A 17,819-nucleotide genomic window follows, 5' to 3' on the forward strand; every position below is an offset into this window, starting at 1 on the left:
AAATTAGCTTGTCAATGATATTTTAGTGTATTCAAATATACCTACATTTGGATATTTGACATCTTTTGTATTAGTTTAGTCTCAGGCAAATATAAATAAGATTATCTTTTAGGATTACACTGGCATCTCAATCAACTGAACACATCAGACTTGTGGGTAAAGGTTTGTAATCATAAAATAATTACATTAATGTAAATCTCTTGTGCAAGACCAGCATTTTCAAATCTTTGTTGTTTTTAGCTTCTTGATTTCACCTCATTCCTTCCAATACACAGAATTAAACATGGTAATTCTTTGAAAATGGCACACTGATGTCCTCTAAGTAATAATAATAATAAAAAACAAAACAAGGGACCAACAGTTGTCTTAGTGACAGCACTGCCTATTTCTGTCCAAGCAGTGTAAGCACGCACTGACAAAACAAGCAGGATCTCATTTAATAACTACAGGTGCACTTGATGTATTGCATTAGACATTCCATCTTACAATTTGCTCGCCCCCGTATCTGCTACGGGTGAGTAAAGAACAAAAACAATGCTAATACCGGCTGACAATTTTGGAGGCATATATCACAGGATCTGTTTATGGTGCAAGGTTGTATCTCAGGCTCCAATTAAGCATGCCAAAATGAGTTGCAGCACGGACCACAGCGGCCCCGGCTCAAAGTTATGGATGAGCGGTCATTCAAGCAATGCCTCACCCGGAGTGCTAATTAGATGTGACATAAAATAGCGGGAGCGAACGAAAGACTTGTAAAGAAATTAAAATGGCTTTTGTCTGCGAATCCACAAGTACAACAAACACGGAGAGACTAATTGGAGATATAAAGATAGGAAGGCTTTGCACGTACACATTTGATGGCACAAATAAACACTCAGCAGAGGAGATTTATCCATGCCACTATCATTGTTTTAGTAACAGAAAACATGCAGGAATAAATGCATATCAAAAATACAACTTAGTGATGGTTTTTGATATGGGTCAAATAGGCAATTGCCCAGGGTGCCATCAGGAAGGAGAAGGGAGGACACAAGAATCAGATAAAAAAACATGTAACATATATAATATATATAAATATATGATCAGTTGTGTCCTGAACAGATGTTCTATTGTTTTATGTAAGTCCTGTCAATGAGTTGGAGCCCATTGTTTAATGCTAGGTTACTTGCTTTGTGCAGAATGGCATTGCATTTTAATCATGCCCCAGAAACTCCGATGACTTCCTGCATTTTGATTACATGGGACATAGCAGGAGGAAATGCATTATTTCTTCCATTTTTAGTCAATATATCTAGCTATAATTAAAATATATCTATATATATATATATATCACAGTCTACTTTTTTCATAAACCTTTTGATACTTATGAAACATTAAGTATTTGCCTCAATTGTAAAACCGTAAGATGTAGTCAAAGTGTGGGCAGGAATAAACACAATCCAACTCTCTTCAGAAAGCAGCATTCAAAATCTTATTTTAATTTGTATATTTACTCCATAAACATTATTACAAAACTCAGCAAGTTACCAATATTACATTATCACCATACAGGCTTGATCACAAATATTTAAAACCTTTGCAACAGTTACAACAAAACAAAAAAACAAAAATAATACTCAAATAATTTACATGAAAATCTATAAAACAGCAAATTGTTCACAAATTATATTTTTTTCCCCAAGTTTTCATGTTTTTTTTCTTTGCTTATTTGTGTTTTGCACAGTAACACAACACTCTCACAACAAGATCATGGTCTTATTACAAAACTCCCAACAAAATGTAGATATTTCTAGTTTTTCTGTTGATACTTTCATATTTTGGTTTTCAAAACCAGAAACGTGTTGCTGTATATCCTTTCCACTGCCCACAGAGGCGCATAAAAGGTTACTCACACACACAAATACTTCACAGCACTTTCTAAGAAAAATATACACTTACAAAATATGTTACAAATTGGCACACAAAAAATATACAAGATTTTGTAGTGTCAAGAGTTCATTAAGATTCCTTCTGGTAACAACTCTAGACAGTATATATAAAGCTCGGTAATCTTTTAATGAAAAGAGCAAAAGTAATTCCAATCAGTGTCAAAGAATCATGAAGTGAATACATCAAACATAACATAACATTGTAATATACATTCATAAACAGGGTTAGGTACCTAATCTGTTTTGCATTTCTTTTTTTCTTTTTTTGATAACTCTGGGAAAAAAAAAAGTCAAACCCAAACATTAAAGAAATTAATTTTCTGCTTTCTTAGCACCATTAACATGAGGCAGCTCAACAGTGGCACATTTTAGAAATAATAATTTTAAAAAAAAAGTAATTTTTTTCAAAATAAAAATTTAGATGAACTCAGAGAAATACATTCAATTTGACAATAGGCAGAAATGAGAGAAGGCAGACTAAATGGGCCTTTGACCCATGTGGAGCTTCCCATCAGCAGCTTGTCTTGGTCCTAACCCTGATACACTATAGAAAATAAACAAAGGATCATGACGGAGAAAAAGAGACACAAAAAGATTGATTATGATCCTTGCCATATGCAAGCAATCAATTTCTATAACCTGTGTCAGAATTGCCATATTCAATGTGACAAAGCCTGTTTTTAAATCAATCGATCAGTTTGCCCGTACATTTCCATGCACTCTCATGTAATTACTTCTGTGTTCAAAATAATATTGTTCAAAACAGAGAAAACGTATAGGCTTCAGTAGATCTGTGTAAAAGATAGTCTACTACAGTTTGATTGGCTCTGAACTCATCCTGAAGCTGATTTATTGAATAAAATCCAAAGATTTTATTACTTATTAAATATGATTGTTAGGTTTATTTTAAGGTTGATTTCTATACCTTTTTGGTGCTCCGAGGTAGTGAATGAGCCCAAAGTAGATGACAGCAATGAGGTGTGCGTACACAGCAGAAATTATGACTTAAGTATGTGCTGAACACAGACATGTGTTACGGAGAGCAGCATTCCTCTTCTGCATCTGTGCGTGATGTTTAGGCAGAATGTGTGCAAAACCAGAACTTCATCTAAATAGAATGCAGCTTTCTTAACGGACTTTTATTTTTTCTGCACATTTAGGTCAAAATCTCTGCAGTGAAATAAGTTAATTAAATTATTTCTTGCCATGGATGGTCATGCTTTACTGGTTAGTAAAGTAGGCATGGGCCGGTTGCTGATATGGTATGGTATAGTAAGGTATTTAAATGTTTCGATATTAGAAACTGCTGAAACATTTTCTGTCATACTAATACTACAATGAAAAGTCTTATTGATGAGGTGATACAGAAAGTGCCAGAGAAACAGGAGTGTTATTCAAATATAGTAATATAGAGCTGCTGCCCCTTCCCCATCCATTGCTGCACATTGGCGTTAGCTAGCTGAAAGGCTACAACACCTTTTCTCAGCTTACAAGAAAGACAGATTTGGCAGTTAAGTAAATAGTCTTGTGCAAAACACAGTGTGAAACTAAAAGAGTGCCACCTGTCACTGTTATGAACTGAATGATTCATTATTTTTTAAAGTGAGGGTCTGCAAAGTTATTATCAGTAATAGTGCCCTTACCAGTGTTAGATAGTGTTTGTATCAGAGTTAGAAAGAAAATGTGAAAAAAATTCTCAGACCAGAAGTCGGATAAGAGCTACTCAGGGACCCTGACCACGTCATTAGCAATTTCAAACAACTGAATCGGAAAATGTTTGAAATTTGTGGGACACAATGGCATATGAGGCAACAATACAACCATGTTATTTTGTGGAGTCTGCTGGGTATACCTGATCTTCTGATATGACAGCAGTATTTTCTAAACACCTGGAAAAGCACAATATGGTATCATCTACAACCCTGTTGACAAAATCCAAAAGTTTAGTCCACTCTCTGTGAACTTAAAGCATAGTTGCAGCCGATCAAGGCTAATCGACAAAGTAATCAGACTAAATGATTGTTATTTTTGAAAAGAAGTTGTTCAAGTGGGAAACGGAGACAAACTTAACATGTAATATTTAATAATACAGTGGTTTATCCCAAAGATATTAAAATTCTTAATTCTAAAGTCCACTAAAACTGGGAGTTCCTCCTACAGCTGTTAGCCCTTCATCGATCTATAGATTTCTTCAATTTGTTACAAGCTCTCTGTGATGTGGCATCTGTCTGATGCAGATAATTATTGCTAAAAACAACTTCACAGAATTATAAGCTCATAAAAATCTAATTATACATTTAAGGTAACCCTGCTTAAAAATTCGATTTGGCAAGATCCAATCAGCCTCTCTGTAGCTAGCTACATGAGTGGATAGTCTGTTTATTTTACGAACTATTATCAGCTTGTTATAATTGTGTTACTCTATAAGGAGTAAAATGACAAAAGAGTTTAATATTGTTCTAATAACCATGTAGAAACTACAAATAGATTTATTGGGTAGTTATATTTCCTCTGAGTATCAAAACCGAAATTAAAATAACTTTTTATATTATATTACATTACTCAAATTTAGCAGCAATGATGACTGTTCTTTTTTTGTTTTAAATAAATGAAATGAAATTATGTTATACGATTTCTTTTTAAGTTTTTGCGTATACCCCGTGGTACAGTATAACTTGTATTTTTAAATAGGATTATCATTCTCTGAGAATCTCATACCGGCCCATGTCTACTGGTCACAATATTTCTTCATGGACTGCAGTTACAGGTAAGCTTTTTGAAAACAAAACATGTCATTGTAAACAAAGAAAGAAGTAAAAGTTTTGACAAGATAAAATAAACCAGATGATATGCAACACCAGAAGTGCAACTTATAAAGTAAGGCAATGTTAAGAAATAAACTGTATGGGAATGTTAAGAAAAGTTTCCGTTTAAATTACCTTCCCAAGCAAGAAAGAAATAAAAGTTTCTATGAGGAGTGAATGCAAAGACATGCTTTCCTTCATTTACAAGACTACTGATACCATTTGTACTGAAAACTGCTTTCACATTCACAATAAACCGAACTGCAAAAATGTCCATTCACGGCTGATGCGTGCATCAGAATCTCTACGAATGATAATCTGACTTGAATTTCCAGTACAAACAGCTACTCAGCAAGGCGCAACCCCAAACAACAAGTCATTTACCTGCTTACCCTCAAACATTTCCACTACATGCCTCTTGGTCCAGATAGAGGTCATTTGAACCTCTCTTTTCACCCAGTCCTTCCTCTACTATAGCCTTCAGAGCGGATCTCCCCCTTGTCTCTCTTTTGTTGCTTCTCCATGCCAGGCGATGTTGAGGTAAATTGAATTTGGCAAACAAAGTTGGGGGGGGGAAACGAGGAGAATTCAGAGTCTTTCTGATTTGGTTTTGTGAGTGGCGGTGTACCACTGCCAGCTGTTGGTGCCTTTCATCAGAGAAGAGAGAAAAAGTCTCAAATAAGGAATTCCTGTAGTTGCAAGTCTCTGTAAGGAGTCTCCAACCTAAGCAGCCAATATTCCAATGGATAGAAAAGAGGAACAGCCAATATTCACACATATATAAGAGGTCATTTACACAGCATTGTTACTTTTGGCACATCGATTTTAAGATTATAATCATCTTTTTTTGCAAATATTGCATGTTCCTGTACAACAACATTGACAAAAATACTCTGAGGGTGGAGGTTTAATGAATTTGCAAGGCGTAAAAATGTAAATTTAGATAACCAGTTCTTCTCAACTCCAGAAGTAAACGAAACACTCAATAACAGGAAATGGGGAGTCAGTCCAACTTTGAGGAGAGAAAGAAAAAAAAGACGTCTGATATGTCATCAATACAAAATGGTCCCATCTTTTGTGTTCAAGATGTCTCGCTCTTAAATAGGGCTCATACACAGTAGGTTCCCCTCTTGAAATGAGCCAGGCAGTGTATGAAGGACAGCAACAACAGGACATCCATATTCTGCATACAAAAACAGATGAGGAGGGGGGTGGGGTGCGTAGATGTCACTCAATGCATTTGTGTATATAGCTACATCTTTAGGGGAAAAGCAAAATAAATCTATAATTCAAGGGAGATAGTTCTGCTTAGAAAATACAAAAACGAAGTTCCTCAAAAAGGCGACAGAACTGTTTTCAAGGCTTATTTTCTTTTTTTTTCAGACAAAAGTAAAACAAAAACAACTATAAGAAGAACAAACAAAGCAAGAAACAACAAAAGCAAGAAAAAAATGCAGCCATGGTCGTTTCAAATCTCAATCAAGCTTGACACAATCACTCAATAGGTAGTTTGCAAAGTACAAGAAGTTTTTTCATGCAGATAATCATTTCCTCTTCAGGGGTGTTAAAAGGAAGTGGGAGTAGTCAGGGGAAACGAAGTACTCATGCAGCTCTGGCATAGCATCAGTGTAGGTATGTTTGGGAGGGAGGGTTGAGCAGGTAGTGGGGGGAGGAGTGAGAAGGAGGGAAACAACAGCAGCTGATAACAAAATATTACCTCAGTTTTTCAAAAGAAGTCATCAGTGCTATGTCCTTATTTGGGTCTCTCTCAGCTCGCTTTCCTTTCAGTGTCTCAATCCGAGGGAACTTTGCACTGGTCTTGTGGCGGTAGAGCTTTTTGTGTGCTGGCCCGGGGTTAATAAAGCTGGGTTTGTCAAACATGTTGCAGCCCAGCGCGAGCTGAGGGAACAGAGGGTGGGCTGGGTTGAATTTGGCCTGGTTCTTTCCTCCCTTTCCACCCGCCTTCCTACCTCTGCCGGCCCCTGTTAGTACGGCTCCTTTCTTTTTCAGGTCAGCCTCCGTACCTGCCAAAATTTTGAGAGTCTTTAGGTTGAGGCTGTTGGCCTCAGAGGGCGTGCAGGCCTCAGACATGGGATTCCACAAAGGCTCGATGGAAGCCATCATGAACCGTTGGACTTCGGCCATGCCAGAAACAATGTTGGACAGAATATTGGAGGGTTCCTCAAATTCTCTCTGGTCATCCCCTAGTAGGCTGTTACTCTCTGACCAGCCAGTGCCAGGCCAGTCCCCAGTGCTGTTACTGTCGCTTAGGCCTGTGCCACCTGCCTGATTCTTTGCTGCCTTGCCCTCTAACATGGCCTTTATCTTTTTGGTCGACCGAGAATTCTGTTTGGGAGTCTTGACCTTTTCGGACTTGGGAGCTCTAGGAGCCCGGCTTTTCTTTGGGCTTTGCCCTGTGGCTGTCTGCTTGCAGCTGCCTTTCCTCTTGGACTTTATGCTTTTTGCACCTGTCTGTTCCTCAAACTCTCCCAGCTCCTTTTTATCCAAGCTTCCGACATCCTGATTGTTGAAGCTGTGCAGGGGAAACTGGCCATCCTCCACTGTGTATGCATTTGTTGTGTGCTCCTGTTGCTGTATAGGTTCACAGTTCCACTTCACCTCCCTATTGCAGTCTATAGTCATATCGGTAACATCCTGGTACTCTCCAACATTCCCTGCCATTTTCATTTCACGCCCCACCACCTGGGGGGACAGGTTGGGGGTCTCAGGAGGAGAAAGCTCTGACAGTGATGAGTGTCTGAACTTGTCAGGAGTGAAGTTGGAGATATCCAGCAGGTCTGAGGACTCCCTGAGAGGGGTAAGGGCATCCACACTTTGCTGAATCACCACTTTAGGGCTGCAATGAGCTAAGAAGCTGTCTCGGCCCTCCTCCTCACCCTCTCGTTCACAAGACTTGAGGCTGAGAGAGCTGTAATTGCTGGAGGAGGCTGACAGGGAGCCCACTGAGTCATAGCTGATGAGCCTACCATTGTCTGTGCACAGGGACCCTCTTTGGTATTGCACCTGGCCCTCCACGCAGGCAGACTGACATGCTTGCAGATTTGCCCCAGGCTGAAGCCCCGCCTCAGTCAGGTAGCTCTTCTCATAAAGCAGCCTGTCAGCCTCGGGGCTCAGTTGGCTGTAGTCAGACACTCGCAAGCTGTCATTCAGGGGCACAACAGCAGCTGGGAAGTTGTTGGGTAAGATCGGAGTCTCGGGGGTCTCAGGCCCAAAGCTCTGGCTGTGATTTGTACAGAGCTGTGGGTGCCACATCTGGGGAAAGCTGGGGCAGTTCTGAGGAGACTGCTGGAGCTCCGACTCAGAGGGGGGCGAGAGCACACAGCTCTGGGCAAGCTGCAGAGAGGAAAACTGCTTCTCCTCCAGGGACAGCCCCAGAGGATACTGTTGCCTGGAGGTCTGCTGGGGGAAATAAGAGATAGCTGCTCCACCAGAAGAATCTGTAGCATCTAACAGGGTCTGCAGGTAGCCCCCAGGGATGACAGGGACACTTGTCTCCACCTCTTCTGAGGAAGATGCTTTGTCGGGAGAGCAGGTGGAGGAAACAAAGGGAAATTTCTCCTCGGATGCATGAGCATTGGTGGCATTGTCAGAGAAATGGGGTTTGATTGTAGTTGAACTAACGGCTGCCTGTTCTAACCCAGCAGCAGGCTCCTCAATCTGTGCAGCACTGACACAGGCATCCGTTTCATTTGTCACACTCCTCCCCTCCTCTCCCTCTGCCTTTTTCATTTTTGTGCTCCTTAGCCTGGCTTCACTTTTGAATTTCCTTATCCTGACTTTTCCTCCCAGTCTCCTCGCTTCCCTCTCTTCCCTCTCCTGAGAGCGGCTCTTGGTTGTGATTGTGTGCGTTATGGAGCTTGAGTCTAATGTGACAGGGAGGCCTGTGGCTGTTATTATTCCTCCTGCCGTGGGGGTGGGGTACTCTTTAGTGACACCTGCATGGCTCTGATCAGAGAGAGGGGAACCCTGTGTTGTTGCTGATTGCTCCACAGTTTGAATTCTGTGAACCTTAAGCCTGTTGGCAATCTTGTATTTCCTTTTGGGGTGACTGGAACTGAAAGGCCGATGGTGGCGTCCGTTTAGATGAAAACCACGTTGCTGTTTATCTCTGGCAGCCAGCTTAAGCTGTTCCTGTCTCTGTCTTTGCTTCTCCTGCCAGAAATCTTTGAGAGGAGCCAGTATTTCATATTTGCTTACTGTGTCGGCATTTAGACTTACTGTTCCATCCACAGGGTCCAGCTTGCCCAGTTTCACCGACATGAGTCTCTCTCCTTTGAACCTGTTGATGATGATGTACTTGATGACCACAGGCGGCTCTTTCCGACAGGATTTTCGGCGTTTCTTAGGGCACCAATCCACATCCTCCTCTTCTTTCTGACCCGTGGGACCTTTCTCCTTTTTCTCTGCGTTCTTTTCACTCTCAAGCGAGTCAACGTCATACAAGTAATCTTCACTGTATCGCACCTTTCTTTTGGAGCGCAGGCCATAGTTCAGAGGGTTTGAGGGACTGAGAAATCTCTTTGAGTGACCCTTTTTAAACTTGCCCTCCTGCAGGGTGTCTGAGGAGGAGCCAGTACAGGAGCTGTCATCGCTGAACTCTCCGGACTCCTCTGTGGAATTGAAGTCTATTAGGTAGCTCACTTTGGAGGCGGACATGGGGGAGCCTTGAGAGCCATCGAGTGGGCTCCGACCACTGCTGTCTCCACCTCTCCCTTCCTGTGCCGCCTCCAGTATGAGCTCATCAGTTTTGGACTGGATCTCCTCAGTGCTCCTCTTCAATATTGGCGCTCCTTCCTCTTTCTTGGCACAGTTGGCCAGCACACTGGGGAAGAAGTTGAACTGAGTCTCCTCCTGGAGCACATTTGTTTTTTCCCTCATGTTGTCCTGGAAAGACTCATAGCGAATCTTAAGTGAGCAGACGTCACTGCTTAGTGTTGAATCGTCGTCTTCATCATCAAATAAATTGTCGACATCCTCCTCAGAGAACAGGTTGACAGACAGTTCGTTCTTGGAGCAAAGATCTAGCAGTTCCATTTTGCTCTCGCTGATGAAGGACTCAAAGTAGCCCCAGTCCTGACCAGCATTAGCCAGAAGAACTTCTTCTCCACTAACTTTGTCTAGTAGCAGGCCCTCATACAAGTTCTTAGCTGTAGTATCATCTTCAGGGTCGTCGCAGTCCACAGTGGATTTATTTTCCTCCGCTCTTTTGACTTCACTCGGGGCTTTGGGAAGAGGAAAGTTTAGTAGCTGGTCAGAGAGGAGCTGTTCCCCAAAGTGACTCGCTGGCTCTCCTGCGTGGCTCAGACACTGAATGCTGATGTTGTTAATGTCAGAGAAGTCCTCTCGGCTCACATCCCCTATCCGTACGCTGAGCCCTGGATCCACATCAGGGTTGGTGTTGAGGTTTGTTGGGGGGTTCTGGATGGAACTGCGATCTGTAGCATCACGGGTTTCAATTAGGCAGCCAAGACAGGTTCGGGCAGGCTGGAGAAGACACTCCTCTGTCAGTGCAGACACAGCGCTGGGCTCCATTATTGTATTAGGTAGTGGGAGGGTGATGGTCAGTGGAGAGGATGTTTTCTGTGGTTCTCCCGTTAGGGCCCAGGAGCCTGCAGTTGGGTGGGGAAGTGATGTGGGAGCACGTTGAAGGTGGGGGTCTATAGTCTGAGCATCACTGGACGAAGGGCAATGTGCCACTGCATGAGTCAGAGAGAGGTCACCACCAAGGGTTAGAGGGAGTGGTGGTGATGCAGGAGCGGTCCTCTGGTGGGTTGAGAAGACCTGCTGTGGTGTCTCTGCAGCAGGAGGAGGTGAAGAGGCAGGAGGGAGCGCAGCATCGACGAGTCTGCACAGACTCAGTTCACCGCTCTGCTCACATACTCCTGTAGGGAGAACGTAAAAAAGAATATCAGCGCCTTGAACTGTTATTCTGAACAGTGTCTTTGTGTGGTAGTCAAATTCTTCTCAGCTGTAATTAGTGTCAATTAACCCCCTGGAGCTCAAAATGTCAGTTTTTGATGCCATTCTTAAACATTGCTAATTAACTTTTTGCACCACATTCAATAAGGGGTATTAACAATGTCAAGTTGGACATCTTTGCATGTTGATGTAAAAAATGGGAAAAAAAACTATAGGCAAGATATGAAAAAGAGTTACCTGTTACAGGAAACATTAACAACAATGCAAAACTGAAACTGGCAAAGAAAAGCAAGTAGTTTAACCCTTTAACTAGAAGTGAAATAATAAATTAAGCACCAACATATGATAACAAGAGGCAGTACAATTTATCTCTACATGATTTAAACAGGATTTTTTCATTTGCAGTAATCATCGATTGTTTGGATTTTGCAAAAATTTTCTTATGGAACTGAATCACAGAAAGAGGTGCGTCATTGTGACTTTCTATCACTATGATAAACTGATGAAACTGTACAGGAAGACTTAAGTCACACCTTATTTCTAGCAGTGTAACACTGGAATATTAAAAGTTATTAAATTGACATTTTCTTGAGAAGTGTTATTCAGCTGCAGTCTGCATGACTTGGTCTGGTGAAATAAGAAAGAAAGCCACTCAGCAGAATTTTGAGTACCTGGTGGTAAAACTAATAAACAGTGGCAGACATGACATGCAGTGTCAAACTCAAAATTTTCACATGAATAAATAAATGTTAAAAATGAAAAAAAGATAACCTTAGTAAATGAAAAAAAAAATCAATAAGATTCAAGTCCAGACTTTTACTACAACAGTTCAAAACCTCAATTACTGGTTCTTTTGAGGCCTGCAGTGTTTTGTATGTTGTTCTGGGTTTTTTAGTGACCTCTTGGATGAAACATCAAAGTACTTATATTAATTTTGGAAGGACGGCTAGTTCAGGGAAGGTTCTCCATAGCTCAGAGCTTTCTCTTCTACAGCCTAATGTTATTTATTATTCGCCCTTAAATTTCTTTAAATAAGGATATGATGTCTTGATTTTAAGATCTCTGCTTAATGTTGAGATAGAGTTTTTTATATGATTTCTACAGTTCTGAAGGTAATCAGACCTGTGTGTGTGGGCGTGTGTGTGTGTATCAATTAAAATTTAAACAAAATTTTTCAAAAAATGTGTATATCTTTGCATGTATGCAATTCTTTATATGAGGACATGTACTTTGCCACATAACCTCAAGTAGTTGTTCTTTGTAAATCTATCATTACAATTGTTTAATGATCTGATGCATTTAACTGTGACTAAAAAGAAAAACAAAAGAAACCTGTCAGGGAAGGGGGGGCAAATACTTTTTCGCATCACTGTATGCATTTTGTAAACATTAATGATTTAAAGAAAAGATTCATACACCACGAACTTATAATGGTGCAGAAGTTAATATCTGCACAGCATCCAATCTTGTATTGATCTGAACTGAATTGAATGAAAGTGTTGTTCCAAGCTGAAAAGAGTTTATTATCACAACACTTCTTTTGAATACTTACTTTCTTTATGTGAAAACACATAATGTTCAGAGAACATTTAAATAGTTTTTTGGGATTGGAACTGCTTTAGACTGAGAGGAATAACTGCAGCTTACCGACTTGCAAAACCATGATTCTTTAGATTCTTTAAAACACAGTTTGAGTTCTCAAAATAGTGATGCCATCATAAGTGATCTACTATAATTCAGCTGCAGCAGTAGTTTTAGTTGACTTGTACTTTTCCATGATTTGTCATTTCATATTTCTTAAACTATTCAACAGAAGTAAAAACTCATTTTTCCAAACTACTGCTAGCGCATAGGCATTGACTGGTAGATTAGCATTTAGCATTTCAAAAGGGAAAAAATTATATATTAATGATGTGCTAGCAAAATACAATAATGACTGACTTTTTTAGGATGTTAAATGTGAAATTAGAAATGTCTGACTAAAACATTTTGTACTGAACTATTTGAGAAAACCTTTAGATTTTTTACTTAATCGCAGACTTACATAGACTGCACTTTTTCCCTTTTTGAGGAAATATATTTTGTAGATAATGTTAATGAACAAATCAAACAAAACTCATAAATAAAACACACATTTCATAACTATAATTTAAATTCACTTTACATGGAAATATTGACTCAAATATAGATAAAAGAGATAATGGAAACACGTTTTTCATTTGGAGTTGCACTCATGACTGACCTGAGGCATTTCCTTTTCACTTCATTTCTGTTGCAGCTTATTTAATATTCAATACATGCCGCATATTTAGGCTTTTTTATTTTAAAATAAAGAAGTAAATAAAAACGCTCCATCTTATTTGATTTATTTTGTCCTGCTGGTGGTGGACATTTAAATTTTGTGCTTTATTCTGTACATCTTCGTTCACATTATTTTGTTGTAATCAGTTGGACAATAAAAAGCCATAGTTTATTGTATAAAAAATTATGAACTAAAATAATTGCTTTTGAGTTTTGGAGGAAAATTGGCATTTTTGATTAGTTGTTTAATTAAATGATAGTCAATAAATTAGCTGAAACGTTTATATTTTAGTGTAAGACAATAAGTAAAATGGATTTTATATTTCAAAAATATTGTCAGATTAATGTATTGTTATACTGCTATTACTTTTTATTTCACATTCTAGGTATCAGTCATTTTGCCAATTAAATTTGTGTCATGAAACAGACAAATTGAAACTCTGTTTCAATTGAAGCTGCAGTCAATTCTTTCTGCCTGTCAATACTTTTTTTATTTATTTGTAAAGCAGTGCATAGATGTTCCAAAAGAGGGTGCTGTTGTTTTCTGTAATTGCTGGCACTACCACAATTCCGACATGTTTGTCCTGCCGGGGACACCGTAGGCAGGGGATTTCTGCGCGCGAACTGCCGTATTCTTTACAGTGTGTTTACTGCCTGTAAGGTAAGCAGCAGCTCTGCTAGCTCGGTGTAACATATACAGTATATTAATATACCGATCTATTTCTGTTTGTTCAGTTTGCCTGTTAAGTATAAATTACATTTTGTTTTGGTGATGTTTGATTATTTTGTAAAAAGAAAAACGATTGAATGCTGACAGTGTGTTTACTGCCTGTAAGGTGAACGAAATAAACGCGCCAAAGTCTCCCCACAACGACGAGCCGCCTGTCTGATTCCTCTCCTGCACGGAACACATCCCACCCTCACACAAACACAACGCAGAGTCCATCGGGTGTCTTCCAGCAGCTGCAGGGTTAAAGAGGGAAAGCCTGGGTTACATCTTGGTGCCGTGACCCGGATTGTGGTTCTTGGAGACCGACAGGTTGGAGGGATTCTGTTGTAGTCAAAATAAAAAGAAGAGACTTTATTCCGGTTGACTGTGCCTCCACTTGGGCAGGATCACATTTCCTGTGTATTCTTTAGAGATTCGAGTAAAATGTTGTGGTGTTAATTTGTTTTGTGATAGTAATGTAAAAAAAAAAAAAAAAAAAAAAAAGACTTTCCAGCTAGCCATTCAAAGGGGCCGTTGTGACTCAGTATTGAATATACATATTTATTGTTGTGGCATTTTATTTTTTTATTCTCTTTTAAATGTCTATAAGATGTGCTGAGTAGTGTGTTGAATTTATTTGCTGCAAAGAACACTATAGTGAACTTCCTGAGACACAGGCACAAGGTCTGTTGTGCCCATAATTCTACTTAAGAGTAAAATAATAATAAAGAAAGAAAGGGCAAATATGTGGCATCATCACTCAGTTGAGCCCCTGAGTCCAGGATCCCTCGCAGAGTCCCAGCAAAATAACTTCAGTGCCATTCCAGGTCACACACAACCGCAGCCATGGCCACGTGAAGGGCAGCTTACTCCTCCTCCTCCTCATTTGTCCTTCTATAGTGACCAGTACCCTGTCCCTCCGCAGCCGTCTCTCCTTCCTCTCCCTCCTCCTACTGCCCCAGCTGCACCAGCCCACGTTGGTCATCAAAGCTATTCTAGTGCATTCCAAAATGCACCTCAGTTACTACAGCAGCCCAGCACACAACCTCCAGGGGTTAACCAGACCGGGCAGCTTGTGGGACATAGTACCCACACCTACCCAGACCACCTACATTCCACCCCTCACTCCCAGCCCTCTCAATCTGTTGCACCTATTTATCAGGGTTGCACTCAGGGGGAAGCACGAACACAAAATATACCCCAGTTTGCCTCATATGGAGCCCCCAACCACGTTGGGCACGAGCAGGCCAGTGTACCACAGCACATGCAGCCGCATGCATTGGGGTTTAACACATATGACCGCTCAGGAGCTGCCCAATACATTCCTCGACCCCCACCTGCTGCCATGGCCTCGTATGTATACCATCCTGACCCTCAGTTAGATGACTGTGGGAGGACTACCATCAGTCCACGCCTCCCCCAAGCAATATATGGTGGTTTCCTGCAGACTCACCAAGTAAAGAACGTGCAAGTCTTTACTGGTAACGCAGACAGTAAGATGCTCGTGGAAGACTGGATCCGTGATATGCAATACCTGCTGGATGCCATTGATCTCCCTGTACATCTTCGCTTCTCCACAGTGGTTCGACACCTCAATGGAGAGGCCAGAAAGCTGGTTCTCAACCTCCCACCCAATGACCAGACCCCCGAGAAGGCATTTAACGAACTGAGGGCAGAATACGGTGATACTCAAGGCTCGTTAGATCCTTTAGCCGACTTTTATGAGCGGAGCCAGAGGTCATGCGAGTCAGCCTGCTCGTATGCCATAGCGCTGGAGGCAATCTTGCGGGCTGTGGAAGAACACCAGAGGGGTGGTAGGCCCTTTCCAGATCGAGATAGTAAACTGACTCGCCAGTTTTTAAGAGGGCTGATAGACGAACAGGTATATGCACGAATAGCTCCAATGAAGCCCATGTTACTGAGTTTCAGAGAACTGCAGTCAGAGTTACGAAATATGGCAAGAGAAACAAAGAAGTTCCAGCCACAAAATAAAATAAAGAAGACATTTACTCAGGTGCAGATGACCTCAGAAAGCTCAGCTGTGAGGTTGGAAGGAAAACAATGCACTTCTGAGCTCTCTGAACTGACTGAGATTGTCAGAAAATTAGCTCTTAACCAAGAAGAGCAAATGGCCAAGCTGTCCAAACTGGAATCAAGTATAAAATCCTCCAAGTTGCCCCCAAACTCATCCCCCTCATCAGCACATTCTACGAGCCACAGTTCAAGTGTTACATGTCATCGCTGTGGAAACCGAGGGCACATAGCTAGATTCTGCCGAGCAGTACTTCCTGATTCCACCTCCACTGGGACTCGCCTTGCTCAGTGGTCAACCTCGGCAGAGGAAATCAGCATTCCCCCAGCTCAGGGTTTAAACGCTTAAAGCCCATGGTAGCAGGGGCAACCATGGGCAAGCAGGAAGCCCCACACAGAGATGATAAAGGCAATGCTAATAGAGCAGAGGGAACTCCTCTGGTGGGCCCAAGAAATGAGGGAGAAGTGGAGATAAATGGCATTAAATGCAGGGCTCTGATTGACTCTGGATCTCAAATCACGAGCATCACCCATAGCTTCTGGCACAACCACCCAGACCTTCAAAAACAGAATCTACAGCCATCCAAAATAACTATAGAAGGTGCTGCAGCTCAAAATGTGCCTTATTATGGTGTTTTGCAGATCAAACTTAAGGTCTTTGGAGAGGACTGTATGACTGTCCCCACATTTGTTGTCCCTGATTCTGAATATCGCTCCTCAGTGCCTCTGCTCATTGGAACCAATGTCATCCGTGCATCTAGAAGTCACCTACAAGCAGTTTACGGTGTCGAGTTCCTCCACAGGATAAAAGAGAGCCATCCAGAATGGCATTCTGCTGTGATGGAGGTTGAAAACACAGAAGAAGATCAGATGCATGGCATGGTTGGCCCCGCTGTCTTCACTGGTCGGGCTATCTGTATCCCTAGTGGTAAAGAGGTGGATGTGAAATGTAGGATTAAGGCAGGCCCCCAGAAAAAAATCTATACAGCACTGATTGAAAGCCCTTCTCCACACCAGCTCCCCCAAGACCTACTAGTGGCTAAAGTTCTCACAGATGTAAAGAGGGGATATGCTCCAGTCAGAGTCATGAATGCGTCCCGGAAAAACATCACTATTAAGCCCAACACTCAGCTCGCCACAGCCTTCTTGGTGGACAGAGTGGTTGAATCTTCTGACACAGGAGGAGACAAACATCAAAGTGAAATGAAAGAAGAGCTGTGTCTGAGCCTGGGTCAAGTAGTGGCAAGTTTTGAGGTGGACCTGGGTGGAGCAGCAGTGGAAAATGAAGACCAGCGTGCTCTCCTCAGGAACCTAGTGGAGAAAAATGGGGATGTCTTCTCCCAGAATGCTATGGATTACGGTCATACAAAGACTGTGCAGCATGAGATTCCTCTGGTGGACTCAAAGCCATTTCGACTTCCATATCGTAAGATCCCGCCTTCTCAGTGGCAAGAGGTGAGGAACCTCCTGACAGAGATGGAAGCTGCAGAAGTTATCCGGCCAAGCAAAAGCCCATATGCATCACCAGTGGTGATTGTTACTAAGAAAGATGGGTCATTAAGGCTTTGTATTGACTACAGAAAACTGAATTCCTGCAGCACACGTGATGCATTTCCGTTGCCACGAATTGAAGAAGCATTGGAGGCACTGGGGCAAGCTAAATACTTCTCCACACTGGATCTTACGTCAGGCTACTGGCAAGTGGAAGTGGCAGAGCATGATAAACACAAAACTGCATTCAGCACGCCCATGGGGCTTTTTGAGGCCAACAGAATGCCATTCGGGCTCCAAAATGCCCCATCCACATTTCAGAGGCTCATGACATGCTGCTTTGGGGACCTGAATTTCACTCACCTGCTCATTTATCTTGATGACCTCATAATATTTTCCAAAACATTTGAGGAGCATCTGGAACGCCTCCAGCTGGTTTTTGATCGACTGAAAGAACATGGCTTGAAGTTAAAACCCTCAAAGTGTCAGCTGGTGAAGAAGGAGGTGCAGTATCTGGGCCACATTGTGTCTGCGGAGGGAATCAAGACAGATCCAGAGAAGATCAGCAAGGTTAAGAACTGGAAAACGCCCACTAATCGTAAAGAGGTCCTGCAG

General features: G+C 41.5%; 1 protein-coding gene across 1 annotated transcript in view; it reads right to left on the minus strand.

The window, feature by feature from the left end:
• Positions 1-1,448: 1,448 nt before the first annotated feature.
• Positions 1,449-17,819, minus strand: part of nexmifb (neurite extension and migration factor b) — a 96,448-nt gene continuing 80,077 nt past the window's right edge. The window contains exon 3 of the mRNA XM_032554975.1: positions 1,449-10,635. Within this exon, the coding sequence (XP_032410866.1) occupies positions 6,446-10,635 (4,190 nt within the window). The 3' untranslated portion in view covers positions 1,449-6,445. The remainder of the gene's footprint in view (positions 10,636-17,819) is intronic.

Source organism: Xiphophorus hellerii, chromosome 23 (assembly GCF_003331165.1).
Source record: "Xiphophorus hellerii strain 12219 chromosome 23, Xiphophorus_hellerii-4.1, whole genome shotgun sequence".
In the NCBI taxonomy this organism is placed as follows: Eukaryota; Metazoa; Chordata; class Actinopteri; order Cyprinodontiformes; family Poeciliidae; genus Xiphophorus; species Xiphophorus hellerii.